Raw genomic sequence first — 15,297 nt, forward strand, 5'->3', positions numbered from 1 at the left:
GGCAGGCAGAGCCCACTCGCAGTGCTGGGGTGCACGGGGGCACATGAGCACAGCATTGCACATGTGTGGTGGTCACACTGACTTCCCAGTCTGGTGGGTTTGCTTGGCATCATGGCTCACCATGGCAAATGCAGAGAGCAGGTGTGGTTCCTGCCCCATGGCAGTGCCCTATAGCAGGTTCCCTGTGCCTGGATACCAACATTCTGGCTGTAAGGACCCTGCAGCAGGCAGCCCCACAGCAAGCCTGGTGCTCAGCCAAGCACCCTGCAAGAGGGAGTCATCAGAAATGAAATAAAGGGGTATTTGATGTCTGTATGGAAGCACCTTTGTGGGAAACAATCACTGTGACTGGAGAGCTCTCGAATCCAGCAGTGAGAGAAAAACCAGGAGCAACAGGCAGAAGCTGTAGCCAGACACGTTCAATGAGAAATAAGGGCTTTAGCAGAGGAGGTGATTAGCCACTTGAAGCAGCCCTAGTGGCATGAGTTTCTGTAGTTCCTTCTGTCTTCCAGCATGTCTCTCCTGCTGTCTCTCACAGTGGCCACCAGCCCCACACTATGCTGGGGCACCTGTGAACGTGCTACACTGGGGTGACCTGGTAATCTTGTGCCCTGTCAGTGCTGTCCCAGTCCCTGCCACAGCCATTCTGTGCTTCCAGAAACACAGAGAGCTCTGTGCCCAGCCCCTCAGGAAAACAGGTTGGGAAAGGTGGGTTTGTGTAAATGCGATCCTGCCTTGCTCATCCACTGGCTACAAGATTTTGTGCAAGTCAGTGCCTTGCATGACCTAAGATGGGGCCTTTCTTGAAGTTCAGACTGGCTACTGAGGCACAGCCACTCCTGGGGTCCCTGCAGAGAGAGGAGGTGACGTGCAGGGTGATGATACAGGCAGGTGCTGACCCCTTGGGTTGTTGCTGAGTGTTAGAGTCATAGAACAATGGAATTATTTGGGATGGAAGGAACTCTAAAGATCATCTAGTTCCAGTTCCCCTGCCATGGGCAGGGATGCTGCCGACTAGATCAGGTCACCCAGGGCTCCATCCAGCCTGGCCTTGAACGCTTCAACGGATGGGGCACCCAAAACTTCTCTGAGCAACCTATTCCTATGCCTCACCGTTGTCACTGTGAATAATTTCCTTCTAACATCTAATCTAGGTCTCCCCTCCTTTAGTTTAAAACTGTTCTCCCTTGCCCTTCCAAGGAAATAGTGCCGCATCAGGGGGGTGCCCAGCTCCGTTCTCTTTCCTCCTCCTGTGCCCGCCCCCAGGCCGGGTCAGACCCCTGGCTCTGGTCTGCTCATCGGGCCAGCTGCCCTTGCAGGAGTCGGGGAGCCGTGCCCAGCCATGCCCCGACTGCTCCCCACGCCGCACTCCCGGAGTGACCGCAGCGAGCCGGACACGCTGCCCGCCGTGGCCGTGCGGCTCTCCCGGCCGCGGCTCCGGCATCCCGGGACTCGGGACGCCCTCCTCCGCCCGGTGCCCGGGGCGATGCTCCCCGGTGCCCCCCCGCCCGCAGCACGGCGGGGCCGGACCTGGCGGCGGGCGGCCCCACCCCGCGCTCCCCATTGGCAGCGGCGCCCCCCGCCCCGCTCGCCGCCGCCGCCGCCGCCCCTTCTTAAGGCGCCGCGCGGCCGGAGCGGCCCCGTCGGGAGCCGGGAGCGGAGCCGCCGGAGGGGGAGGCGCGGCGGGCGGCGAGGCGGCCGGGCGGGATGCGCTCCCGCCGCCGCGGGGGCGCCGGGCGGCCCCCCTGGCCCGTGAGTAGCGGTTTTGCTGCTCCGCGAAGTTTCCCGGGGACTCCGGGGCGGGGAGGGGCGGCTGTCAACTCCGGTACCGTCACCGGCCCGGGGAGAAGTTGGTGGAGGGCGAAGCGGGACCGTGGGCACGTAGCCTGTCCCTGTGGCGTGGAGGGGATGCGGGGTAGTGAGCCGGGAGGGAGCGGGAAGAAGGATGGGATAAGGATGGAAGGATGCTGGGTTGGGGAGGACCGCGCTCAAGCGGCTGTACAGTGATGGAGGGTGTGTGTGCTGGGACTGGGGCGCGCTGGCAGGGGCAGCAGGACTGTAAGTAGCGAGAGATAACCCCTCTTTGTAGTGGTACTTGTGCTTGGTGGTGGCTGAGCCCATGGAGGAGCGGGGGGCAGTGGGCAGAGGAGTCCAGCCGTGTACCTGCCTGCATGGGAGGAGGCTGGCTGTGTGCTGGTGGGCCTGAGACCCCCAAGGAGCTGGTGTCCCTTTGGGGTGAGCTCAGAGGCTAAGGTGACGGCTCATCTCCACACTGCATTAGCTGCTGCTGGCTGAGCCCCAGCCTGCCAGGTCCAGCACTGAGGAGTCCTGCATGGGAGGGCCAGGCTCACAGCAGCAAGCAGACGTCGCAGCAGGACCCAGGCTCATGGGCTTTGGCTGGAGCAGAGGCACTGCAGGGTCTGGGCTGCTTGGGATTGAGGAGCTGTGGAGGGGCATTGCTGGTACTCTGAGCAGCCCAGCTGCTGTGGAAGAGGGGTCTGCTGGGTCTGTGGGACGTCTCCTGCCTGTCCTCTGCCCTGGCAGGTACAGCTGTGGCAGCCTGGGAATGCAAGGGATGAGAATATGATGTTACTGGGGCATATGCTGCATGGTGGCATGAGGTGCTTTGAGGTCACCATGTTGTCACCGCTTTGGGGTGCAGTGAGGCCCTTGCTGCATGATGTCAAGAAATGTCGTAGAGGTGCTGGAGGTGACTGCGGCCCAAAACGGGATGTTGCTGCAGTGGTGGAGCATGACATCACTGGGGTGCGTGGTGTGGAGGGCAGCAGTGTCACGGTGACATGCAGGATGGAGTGGCCACACAGGGGCCTGATGCCCACCTTCCCCATGATGTAGACTGGGGGCTGGGGATGTCCATGTGTGTACAATGAGGAGATCTGGGGACAGTGTCTCCCCATTTGTGGTGAGAGGTCTGGGGCAGAATCGCCTGCCAGTTCCATGGCTCCCTTTCCAGTCCCATCCCACCCTCCCCACTGGGCGCTGTCAGTCATAGCAATGCATGGGCTCAAATAAATCCTACATTCTGCATCTCTTCCTTGGGGCCAGCACCCTCCCCCTGGGCTGCCTGGCTGCACCCTGCATGGGTGCCTGTAGCATCCTCTGCCCCTGCATGGCACCTTGGCTTTGTGTCACTGGCCGTACTGAGGAAGCACCATGAGGTGACCTTGCCACCAGATGCCACAGCACAAGCCAGGATGTGACTCTGCTGGAACAAGATAGACTGAGGTCTGCCCCGCATACAGGCAGAACCCCATAGCCTCAAACCTCAGGTGAAGCTTCATCCTGGGACTGTGGTTCTATCAAAAGCATGCTGGGAATGATGAGGCCCTTCTGCATCTGACCTGCAGAGCCTGAGTCTCCTTCCCTTCCCCTTCCCAAAATGGCCTGGCTCTGGGCTGGACATCCCTTCCCCATGGCACCAAGCACCGGATTCACTGAGGAAAAGCCTTTTGTCTCCAATCAGGAATATTGTCTCCTACTGGAAAAGTTCCATCCAGCTTGGAGGGATTTCAGCTGCAGCTGGATGAGGCGGGAGGGGCACTTGGGTAACAGTCCAGACTCTGGGGAGTGGGAGCTGGAGTGGGGAAAGACAGGGAGCCCTGCCAATAGCCTGGGGACAGCCACCCATCATCTGGCTGTGGCTGGGAGTGAGGTAGCACTGCTCTGAAGGGCCCGGGGCTTATGTGGCAGCCCTGCACCCATATGTCCACAATGTCAGTAGCTCTCCCCTGTACTAATTTTTGTAACTCTGGAGTGGGGCTGTGGCAAAGGCTCCCCCTCCTTCACTGTCTGGCACTGCAGAGAGACACTCAGGGACTTTCTCATGCCAGAACAACCCAATAAACCCTGTCCCCATCACATGTCTTGAATGGGATCCCTGCACTAGGGAAAGGCTCCTACCCCTCAAGAGCTGCTCCAGACAGTATGGCAGGGTAATAGGCACAGGAAGAAAATAGAAGTAGCACAGGGTAGAGCTGGGGACACACACACATCTACCTTTGAAGCTGTACCCAGGGTGTAGATGGGGTTGGAGAGGAAAGGGGAGCAGACTGGTGCAATGGAATACAGGGCTTGGGTGTTGTGGGCAATAGGGTTAAGGTTTCCTCTGCAGCTGGAGAACAGCCCCTTCCTGCCCAACCATGTGGGCCTGGAAGCTGTTTAGTTTTGGCAGGGGAATCCTGGGCCCCAGAGAGCCTTGAGACCAATCCCATCCCCAGGGGAAGCAGCAGCAGGCTGTTCTCCACAACCCAGTGGGTCTGCTGGGGTCTAAATTTTGGGCACCTTCCCCTCTCCATGCTGGGCATATGTGGATAGCACAGCTGGCACAGCTTCCTTGGTTTGCTGTTGGAGTCCAACAGCATGGGGATCAGCTGGCAGTGGGGTCATTCACTCCTGTACAGGGGGACTGCTCTGGTTGGAGAGGGCAGTCCTGCCCAGGGAGGTGGTGCAGTCACATGAAGCATTGTCCCCTTGCAGGCCCTATGCCCCAACCTCCCCTCCAGTTTGCAAGAACAGATCAGACTGCTTTTTCTCCCAGGTGGAATGCAGGCATGTGGGATCATGACCAAGCCTGGGGGGGACACAACTCATTTCTGGGCTCTTCCCCTCTGGAAGTGACTACCTGGCCTGGGGTGAGGGGTTACTCTCCTGAGTGCCATCTTACTCATCACCTGTGCTACAGCCAGGTCAGAGCCAGCTCCAAAATCTCTGCAGCCTTGCCAGCAGTGCTGGCAGACACTGTGCTCCGCAGTCCAGGTTAAATGAGCCTCTCCTCCCAGTCTCCTGTTCCTCCCAGCATGTTCTCATGGCTGCATCCCTGTGCAGAAGCCTTCCCTGGCCAGGCTGGAAGGAACTCACCCTGCAGAGACCCTGGGAGGAACAGTTCTAGCAGGATGGGGAAACTGAGGCACATGGGAGTAACCTGATAAAGTGTCCCTGTGTTCTCCCTGTGAACTTCCCCAGCTCTGGAACACTGATGAGACAGAAGACAGACTCCTCAGACCAGTGAATGTCTTCTTCCTCTGACCCTGCCAAGGGAGCAATGATAGACATTTTGACTTACCAGGACCCTGGATACCAGTGGCACCTTAGGGCAGAGCAAGCTGGGCCTGTGCCCAGCTTTGTCAGCACCCCACAGCCCTCCTGCTGCCTCTCCAGTCCCTCTAATAGGATGGGCTCCCAAGGCTGGGCTGCTGCTCAGCCCCAGCTCACTGGAGCATGATCTTGTCCCAAAGGTGAACAGCTCCCAGGACAGTCCATGCATGGGGATGCCAGAGTGACAGTGCCCAATGGTCAGGGGACAGGTGGTGTGGTGTAGGCTGGGGTGCTGTGGCAAGGGTGAAAAGAGAGCATCTCCCAGGCAAGGAGAATGGGGCTCCTTGGGCATTGTCTCCTCCTGGAGCTGATGGGCTGTAGGTCTCTCCCAGGTGTCCAGGATGCTGGCGCTGTGCCTGCTGTCCCTGGCCTGGCTCAGCGAGGGCTCCCAGCGCAGCGAGCCCATGTTTGCAGCCGTCACCCACCGCCTTCTCCCACCTGACTACGACAGCAATCCCACACAGCTCAACTATGGCGTAGCTGTCACCGACCTGGATGCCGATGGTGACTTCGAGATTGTGGTGGCAGGGTGAGTGGTGCACCTAATGCCTCAGTGACAGCAGGACTTGTGGCCCTGCAGGGACAGGAATTCCTCCTTCCTCTATGGTCTTGTGGCCAGCTGGGGGAGGTTGTGCACAAAGGTGTGTGGGTTAGGGTCTGCATGCACCCACCAGTGAATGTGTGTGTCTGTGTGTGCCCACACAGGGTATTGATTCAGCTGAGTGCCTGTGTAGGACCATGTGAATGCCCCCATCGGTCCCTTCTCTGTGGGGTGGTGGCAGCTCCCCAGCAGCCAAGGTCCACCCTGCAGTGCACAGCCAGTGTGTCCCCAAGCCATCTCAGCTCTGCTGACAGGACTCAGCTCTCTCCGGAGATTCAGTTAATTGGCTGGAGGTTTTTTATAGCCCTTTATTGGAGTGACGGCTGGGAAGGGCTGGCAGGAGTCAGGGAAGCAGGGAGCCGTGTGCTGTGCTGCTAGTGCCCAAGTGGGGCTGGACACAGAGCAGCTGCTGCCAGCAGGTCCAACCCTGGTCAGAAAGAGTCGGGACCTATAGGCTCTGTATGTGTACTGGCACTGCTGTGAGCACTGCTGTGTACACAGATACTGCAGGGTATCTGTGTACACACCACCATCCTCGCTCCCTAAAGAGGCTTGCATACACAGGTGTGCCCACCTAGAGAATGTTCTTTACCCTCACAGATCCCATCCAACTGGATGGAGGCACTACAGTGGCAGGCAGTCAGAGTCTGGCCATGCTGCTGCTCTGAACATCACCGAGGCAGGAAAACATGGGCGGTATTGGGAGACCTGGAAGGGTCTGGGCCACCACTCCCAGCTGTGATGAGTCAAGAAGGCAGCCGGGGTTTTATAAGCAGTTGTGGTGCCCGTTGTATAACTTGTTTACTGGTGCATTGGGCAGGAGCGGGCAAGGAGCCAGTGGGACGCACCGTGCTGAGAGGATTTGCCTTGCGTGCTGGTTTCCTTGCCCTGGGAAAGCTCTGCAAGCAGGGAGCTGCACCCCATCCTGTACTGCTGTCTGCCTGGCCCCCACTGCTTCCCTGGTATTGCCAGACATGGGATGCCTGACAGGGTCCTTGGCCTCCACGGGCCATGCAGATCCCTGTAGTGCCCATCATTGGGAAAATCCAGTACTGCACCCAGTGTCCCCCCAGGGATGAGACAGGGGCTTTCATCCCATCCCCAAGCCTTGGGGAGCCAACACCCCTGCTTACACCCAGGTACAATGGCCCCAACCTGGTGCTCAAGTATGACAAGGCACGGGGGCGGCTGGTGAACATGGCAGAGGATGTGCGGGGCTCCCCGTACTACGCCCTGCGAGACCGGCAGGGCAACGCCATCGGTGTGACAGCCTGCGACATCGACGGCGATGGCCGCGAGGAGATCTACTTCCTCAACACCAACAACGCCTTCTCTGGTGAGCCCTGCCCGCAGCCCAGCCCCAGGCACGGGGGGAGCCCCCAGCATGGCTGCCCGCGACCTTCGGCGTGTGAGGGATGTGTGCGGGCTGGAGTTAATTTCTCAGTTGAGTGGCTCCATTGATTGATGGCAGCACTGGTGGGACACTGAGCCCAGCCAGCCACCGAGTCAGCACTTCCAGCTGCCCATTGTACTTTTCGTGGCACCCCAAGTGGGACAGAAGATTCCCTTCCACCCCCTCACTTGTCCTGCCACAGGGACCCTGCACTGTAAATCCCAGCTGTGCCCTGCAGCATTGTGCCCTTTGGTCTCATGGCTCTCCTGTGCCTGCTGCATCAAGTCAAGCCTAATCCTGCCCTTCTAGTGCTGCCCCTGCTCCTGGCATGCCTATCATGGGAACAAGACTTGCGTGCTCCAAGCTGGCACTGGGAATCCCTAGAGCTCCCTGGCTTAGTGCTCCAGCCCAGCTCTGCCCTGTGTCCCTGACCTCCAGGCAGCAGATCTGTCTGCCCAGTGCTCCCAATTACCCAGGTTGGCAGTGGCTGCTGGCACACCTGTCCCTAAATCAGGCTCAGCCATTGGCGCTGTCACAAGCGGTGTAACTCGCTGACTGTGCCTGCCACTGAATCGATTTCTTTTTTAATTTTATTTTTTTTTTAACCTTCCTGGGGATGATCTATGGGGCTGTGCCCCACCGGGACATATTTTAGCTTAATGAGTTGATTCTTTTGTGTGTCTTCCAGTGGCCTTTAAGGGTCATGGGGCTCTTGCAGCAGCAGCTGCCCAGCCCTATGGCACTGTAGGGGGTGGCAGGCAGAGCAGATATTTGGGATGCTCTGGAAAAAGGGTACCTTTTTCACAACTCCCTTGCTGCAAAGCACCCTCCTCAGGAGGAGGCGGGGTGCTGAAGCCCACAGACCTGTGCCCCCTTCCCCAGGCATGGCCACCTACACAGACAAGCTCTTCAAGCTCCGCAATGGGCGCTGGGAGGACATCCTGAGTGACGAGGTGAACCGGGAGGTGGCCAGCCGCTTTGCCGGGCGCTCCGTTGCCTGCGTGGACCGGACGGTGAGCAGGCAGGGTTCTGCAGACAGGGGCATCTCTGCCCTCTACCCGCCCCCAGTGCCCCTCCAGTGGAGTGCTGGGGGCCCTCTCCCCTTGCCCATCCCATCCCCTGCTTGGGCCAAGGGTGCCCCCCGGCTGCCCGTTGACTGTCAGGGCTAGCAACGCCCCCAGCTGTAGAGACTGTGGATGCCTGTCCACACGGTCGCCACCAGCTGATAAACGTGCCTGTCGAGGTGATTTATGTTCCTGTCAGCTGCTTTTTCTTCGTCCTCCTCCTCCAGCGGTTTGTTTCCAAATGATTATCGCTAAATCAGGGTGCAGCTACTGCACGGGACAAAGGGGGCGGTGGAAAGCGGGAGGACCTGGCACACCGAGGATCTGGGAGGGGGCATGACGTGCCCCGTGCCAGCCCTGACCAGAGAGCTCCTGGGGGCAATGGGGCACATGTCTATTCCTGGGATACTTTTTGCCGCGGGCTTTGCAGAGCTCTTGCTGGGCACACGGTAGCAGTGCCTGGTCCCGCGGAGCAATAAGAGCATTGACAGCAGGCATCCTGCGGGCCCCGTGGAGATGAGTGGTGGGTGGGTGGGTGCTGAGGCGGTGCTGCGGCTGCAGGGCTCCGGCAGGTACTCCATCTACATCGCCAACTATGCCAGCGGCAACGTGGGCCCCCATGCCCTGATTGAGATGGATGTGGCTGCCAGTGACCCTGCCCGTGGTGTCGTGGTGCTGGTGGATGTGGCCCCCCAGGCTGGCGTCAACAAGTACACAGGTACACCCGGCTGCCGTGGCCCTGCGGAGGGGACGGGGCGCTGCAGGGCATGGCGAACGTGAGACCCCGCTGTGGCAGGGCAGTGCAGCCGGAGGGCCGTGCCACGCGTTGGGCTGCCTGATTGCCCCATCTAGCGGCAGCCCCACGGCCCTTGGAAGGGACCAGGAGCATGGGATGCCCGCCCGGCAGGACCCCTGTGCCCGCCATCCCCGGGGCTAATCCCTGCAGAGCTCACAGCATCCATAGGGCAGGCAGCGGGGGACAAGCCTGCCTGCGCCCCATGCTGGCCCACCACCGTGGGGACTGCTGCGTGCCCCAGCGGTAAATTGTCACTAATTAGGAGTGTTGTCACCATGGCGATGGCAGTGATTAGGGCTGGGAGTGACACAAGCTGCTGCCAGGCCTAATTAGCTCCTGATGAGAGGGATTGGAGGTGGGCGCGAATGGGACGCTGCGGGGGTGGGGGCGTTGCTTGGGAGCACCGTGTGGGCAACACTGAGAGAACGTGGGGCAGGGCGAACTCCCGTGGGGCAGCTGTCCCCTCACCCCGGCCTGCTGTCCCCAGGGGGCCGTGGGGTGGCCGTGGGCCCCATCCTGAGTGACAGCGCCTCTGACATATTCTGCGGTAATGAGAACAGCCCAAATTTCCTCTTCCACAACCGAGGGGACGGGACGTACAAGGACGTGGCAGCTGCTGTGGGTGAGTAGGAGAAGCTGGGGGGAACACGCAGGCGCTGGGGACCTCAGGGCAGGGGTGGCTCTGCCCGCACTGGATTGGTGCGGGGGCCAGGGGGACAGCCCTGAGGACACAGAGCCCCACTGAGCAGTGCGCAGTGGCTGAGATGCACCGGGGCATCCATCAGCGCGGGGATGGTAACCCTGCCGTGGAGGACCTGTCTGGGTACGATGGAGCACATCCCAGGAGGTGTGCTGGGGACAAGGAGGCAGGGAGGGGTTCCCGTCTCCCCCTGTCCCCTTGCGGCTCCCCAGGGCTGGATGACCCCTACCAGCACGGGCGCGGAGTGGCGCTGGCCGACTTCAACCGCGACGGCCGGGTGGACATCGTCTATGGCAACTGGAACGGGCCGCACCGCCTGTACCTGCAGAGCGGAGCTCCCGGGAGAGTGCGATTCCGGGTGAGGGCTGGGAGCCCCCCACTGATGGCTCTGCCCCTGAGCCACCTCGCCCAGGGGGGCTGGTTCCACTCGGAATTGTCTTTGAGCCCTTCTTGCCAGCGAGGAGGGGATCCGAGGCATCAGAGCAGGGCCCAGGTGTCCTGCGTCCCGTGCCTATTGTCATGCTGTGCCCGTGCAGGACATCGCCACCCCCAAGTTCTCCATGCCGTCCCCCGTCCGCACTGTCATCGCAGCCGACTTCGACAATGACCAGGAGCTGGAGGTTTTCTTCAACAACATCGCCTACCGCGGCTCCTCCGCCAACCGCCTCTTCCGGTAGGAGCCGCCTGGGGGCCGGGGGGCTGCACCCCGCTCTGGGGGTCGAGCGGCTCTCACAGCACAGCCAGGCTCTCAGGGCTCCTCTCCGGCAGTGCCACGGCTCGGGCTCAGCTCATAAAAGGCGTCGTGACTGAGCCCTTCCTGGCATCATTACCAGCCACTGTGATCGTGCCTGCAGCAGCCCCTGGGGTCCCCAGCACCGCTGATTAGCAGCCATGTGGAAGCTTGTTCATGGTTCTTGTTAATTGTGGGGGTCAATTCTTCATTACTTCTGCGTAGCACCTCCTTGCCTGGTGTGTAGAGTGGTGGGAACTGGTTGTCTACCCAATGCTTGCACTCGTGGGTGGATAGAGGGCAAGGGTTTTGCAAGGAGCCCTTTGGAGACATCTCCAGGCTCCAGAGGGATACAACAGATGGTGTTGCTACTCTGCAGTTCAGATGCAAAAGCTCTCATGAAACTCCTGGTGCCCCTGCATGGAGTGGGGATGTGCCAACAGGCAGGGCACAGTCACATCCCCCATCCACATCCTATAGCCACCAGGGCTGTCGCCCTTTACCATAATTCTATAGGAGGGGACACACGTGCCCAGGAAGGTTCTGAGGACTTCAGGGGCTGGCATTAATACCCTGTGTGTGTCCATGGCAGGCTCATCCGCAGAGAACACTCAGATCCCATAGTGGAAGAGCTGAATCCAGGGGATGCACTGGAGCCTGAGGGACGAGGCACAGGTGGGTCCACTCTGCTCTGGCACAGCATTGCTTGGCACCTTCTATGCCTGAGGATTCTGTATGCCTGGCTGAGTTATCTGCCTGCTCCCCACCAGCAGGCTGGAGCTCCCATCACACAGGAATGGCTCCATGCTTTCTCCCCACACCCAGCCAACAGTGCCATCTCCAGTACCCCAGAGGCACTCTTGAAGAACCCCTTCCTGGGTGGCCACTGCTCAAAGCCAACCTCTGCATTTGGGAGGAGGTCAGGCACTGTGACCCACAGCCCTCCAGGCACTGCCTGTTCCCTCCTCTGCCCAGGGTGCCAATGCACCTGATCACAAGATGCCAACCACACTCCTGCACTGAAGTCACCCCGTATTCCCTTTTGTCCTACATGGCTGGGAGTGCTGCCATTGCCAGTGGAAGGCCACAGAAGCAGCAAAGTCTCATGCTGGGAGACATGGGGCCAGGCCTCAGGCACAACGTGATTCTGTCCTTGCAGGAGGTGCAGTGACAGATTTTGATGGTGATGGGATGCTGGACCTCATCCTATCCCATGGCGAATCCATGGCACAGCCAATCTCCATCTTCAAGGGCACCCAGGTGAGTCAAGCAGGATTCCTTGTGTTGTACTCCTCCCTTCTGTCCCTCCCAGCTCAGTCTCTCTGCTCCCTCCTCCCCTTGCAGGGCACCAGCAACAACTGGCTGCGTGTCATCCCCCGTACCCGCTTTGGAGCCTTTGCCCGAGGAGCCAAAGTCGTGCTGTTCACCCGGCGCAGCGGGGCCCACCTGCGCATCATTGATGGTGGCTCCGGCTATCTCTGCGAGATGGAGCCTGTGGCACACTTTGGACTGGGTGAGCTAGGGGCTCAAGGGGCTGCCTTCACTCCCAGCCTTCTCTGGCACTCCCCAGGGCAGGCACTATGTCTGCTGCCCTGGTGTCCTGCAGCACAGTAATCATCTATGCCTGTCACTCTAGGTATGGTGGGCTCCATGCAAGGCTGTGGGCAGGGTGTCCAGCCACTGGAGCTGTGCTGCAAGGGGCAGCTGTCCCCTTCCCCATCCCCTGCCTGCTGCTTTGCCCAGGCAGTCGGGCTTTCCCTTGTCTTTAACTCTCCCCTGGTGTAGCATGTCCAGCAGCCAAGCCTGCAGGGCTGTCCCTGCCCACTACAAGGTCATCCCATTGTCCCCGTGTGTACCCCTCGGAGTACATCCATGTGCTTGGGCTGTCAGCATGAGTGCCTGGAGCTGGGCTCAGGGAGCAAGGGAAGATTTTGCCCCTCCCATCCCCACCACCCCACTGGCCTCCTTTCAGCCCCTGCCCACTCTGGAGACCCTCCCTTTGATGGGCTGCCCGCCTGCAGGGCATGACGAGGCCAGCAGCCTGGAGGTGACTTGGCCAGATGGCCGCGTGGTGTCACGAGCTGTGGCGAGCAGTGAAACCAACTCTGTCCTGGAGATCCCCTACCCTCTGGATGTGGAGGAGCCACTCATGCCTGCCCCGCTGGAGGTGAGGACCAGGTGTGGGTGTAGGGTGTGAGACTTTGGGGACAGAAACAAGGGGCTGGGCTCTGCTGGCTCAGTGGCTGCCCAGGGCTGATTCCTCCCCATCCCAGCAATCTCTGCTTCTTCCCAAATGCAGTGCGGGCAGGGATTCTCCCAGCACGAGAATGGACGCTGTGTAGGTGAGTGGCTGCTGGAAGCACAGGTGTGCCTGTACCCAGGATGCTGTAGCATAGCCCCATGGGGGACACTCTGAGACTAGGAGGTGGCTGCCTGCCACATGGCTCAGTGCCAGGTACAGCTGCCTGCCTGGCACATAGCCTGGGAATGGGACAGCAGTACAGCTCCAGGGGGGCACCATGGCATCACAGGAAGCAGCGAGAGTACTATGCTGGGGCACGAGGCATGGCTGGTATGTGGCAGGCTTTGTGCTGCAGCCATGAGCAATGGAGGGGCAGCAGAGATGCAGCAGGGCAGCTGTGGCCATGCTGTGAACCTCCTGGGCAGAGGTATGGCTTATGCATGGCTACCACTTGGGTGACCATCTAGTGTACCGGGGGAACTGGAGGAGCTGGCAGTCCAAGCTCTCTGCCCAGATGTCTCACACTGAGGACCCTCTTGCAGACACAAATGAGTGCACTGAGTTCCCCTTCATCTGCCCCCGGGAAAAGCCCCTATGCATCAACACCTATGGCGGGTACCGCTGTCGCAGCAACAAGCGCTGCAGCCGGGGCTTTGAGCCAAATGAGGATGGCACAGCTTGTGTGGGTGAGTGATAGCTGGGACACCCTGACCCTATGCCAGCTGGCATCAGCCCTAAAGCACCACCTTGGGATGCTACTGCACCCCTGACAAAGGCCAGGCCACAGCCTGCAACCTTACGGATGGCAGCCCAGCCATCTCCACCCTGGTTCTGTGTCTGTCTGTGCCTCCCACTGAGCTGCCACTGACCTCTTCTCTTTCTCTTTTTTCTCTCTTGTTCCTTCTCTGTGCAGCTCAAGTGGCCTTTTTTGGGGGATATCCCTCTGCTGGGTGCTGGCCTGGGCTCCCCCACAGTGCCCTCCTCCCTCTAGTTCTCGGACTCTGCCTTTGTCTCTATGCACTTTAAACCCTGCCCATAACATGCCAGAGCAGCCTTGGCGGAAGGATGGGCTGGCCTCTGCCTGTGTCTCTTTTCCTGTCCACGTTGAACCATCCTGGAAATGCCAGCTGGGACATACTGGGGTGACCTGCAGTGGGACGGGCAGAGACCTGGCTGTCCTGTGCACCATCTCTGGGAAAGCAGCCCTGGGGCAGCCTGGCAGTGCCCCTTCCCCTGCACACCCCACTGCCCCAGTGCTATTCCTGCCACGCTGGCACCTCCGTGGTGGTCGCTTGCTCCGTCGCCTCAATACCGTACCGTGTGCCTGCTGGTTTGGCCTGCGACGTGTGTGCTTTGCCTGCCCCCTCCTCGGTGATGGGAACCACCTCCCCAGCCCCGCCAGAGGAGGGTCTTCCCAGCCCTGCAGGGGCAGGATCCTCCTGGTCTGTTTTTTAACGTATTGACCCTACTGTTTGGAGTCAGACCCTGCTTAGTCCCAACAGTCTTCCACCCCCTCTCCCAGAGAACCCCCAATAAACTATATCCCACCTATTAACCTGGTCTGCTGAGCTCTGCGAGGCAGGGCTATGCTTGTGCTTCTGCCCACCCTGCCCTGGGGCTGCACGGGGAGGGAACCCAGGAGTGGGAGCATCCCCCAGCCTGCCCCAGCTCTTCACACCCAGGGCTGGGAACTGGCTGGAGGGTAATAGAGCCTCTGGCCCAGCTCTGCACTGGGATTACAGCAAAATGTGCAGCTCTGAAGGGGCTGGGGTGCAGCAAGCAGCCCTGCCTGCACCCACCACCAAGGTTGGGCTGGTTTTCCCCCCTGCATGGTATAACCCCACACTGCTTTCTTTACCCCCACCAGACATCAACGAGTGTGCTCAGGGCTTGCACAACTGCAGTCAGCTCTGCATCAACACCCCTGGGGCACACACCTGCCTCTGCCACCCAGGCTTCCGACCCCTTGATCTGGCTGCCAGCCGGTGCCTGGGTGAGTATCTGCAGTGCCCAGCCACCTGCTGCTGCATGCTGCTGCCAGGCTGCCCTGGCAGCAAAGATGATATAGGGTACCCAGCTGTGTTCACAGCCCTAGTGCTGGGGGGCAGAATGGACAGACTGTGGCTGTGCAGGAGTTGGTGGAGTAAGGACATCTGCCACCCAGCAGCCTTGGCACCAAGCAAGGGCATGATCACCTGCCTTTGTGTTCCAGGTTCACCCAGCCCTGGAGCTGCCCCCCCTCATGCCCTCTCCATCCTTTGCCCTGCCCATGCCAGACACTCCCTGTACCCTTGGCACAGCTCTTACCTTTTTCCCTTCTTTCCCAGACATAGATGAGTGCCAAGCACAGCCTGGCCCCTGCGACCATATCTGCCACAACAGCCCTGGCTCCTTCCATTGCCACTGTCACCACGGCTTCTCCCTGGGTGTTGGTGGGCGCTGCCAGCACACTTAGGCTGCTCTGGCACTGCCATGTGTTCCCTGCTACCCTTCCAGCACTGTGCCAGTTGCACCAGTACCAACTGAATAAACCCTTTCCTGCACTGTATTCCTTGTGTGTCCCTGTCCCAGGGCCACATGAGTGCTGCATGGGTCTGTCCCTACTCCCCTAGACTGCCCCCTCCTCCCCATCTCCTCCCTCCCCCCATGCTCACCC

At 60.1% G+C, this 15,297-nt stretch overlaps 1 protein-coding gene across 1 annotated transcript; it reads left to right on the forward strand.

The window, feature by feature from the left end:
* Positions 1-1,342: 1,342 nt before the first annotated feature.
* Positions 1,343-15,131, forward strand: CRTAC1 (cartilage acidic protein 1; the record flags this gene model as incomplete). The annotated part of the gene is made up of 16 exons (XM_083867009.1): positions 1,343-1,474; positions 5,448-5,644; positions 6,856-7,052; positions 7,992-8,122; positions 8,735-8,891; positions 9,457-9,591; positions 9,882-10,027; positions 10,206-10,342; positions 10,992-11,074; positions 11,559-11,659; positions 11,744-11,912; positions 12,421-12,566; positions 12,699-12,741; positions 13,184-13,327; positions 14,509-14,634; positions 14,969-15,131. 16 exons carry the CDS (start codon positions 1,343-1,345, stop codon positions 15,094-15,096), a joined length of 2,172 nt encoding a protein of 723 aa, XP_083723135.1. The 3' UTR covers positions 15,097-15,131.
* Between the last annotated feature and the right edge of the window lie 166 nt (positions 15,132-15,297).

Source organism: Zosterops lateralis (assembly GCF_965231275.1).
Source record: "Zosterops lateralis genome assembly, chromosome: 8".
NCBI lineage: Eukaryota > Metazoa > Chordata > Aves > Passeriformes > Zosteropidae > Zosterops > Zosterops lateralis.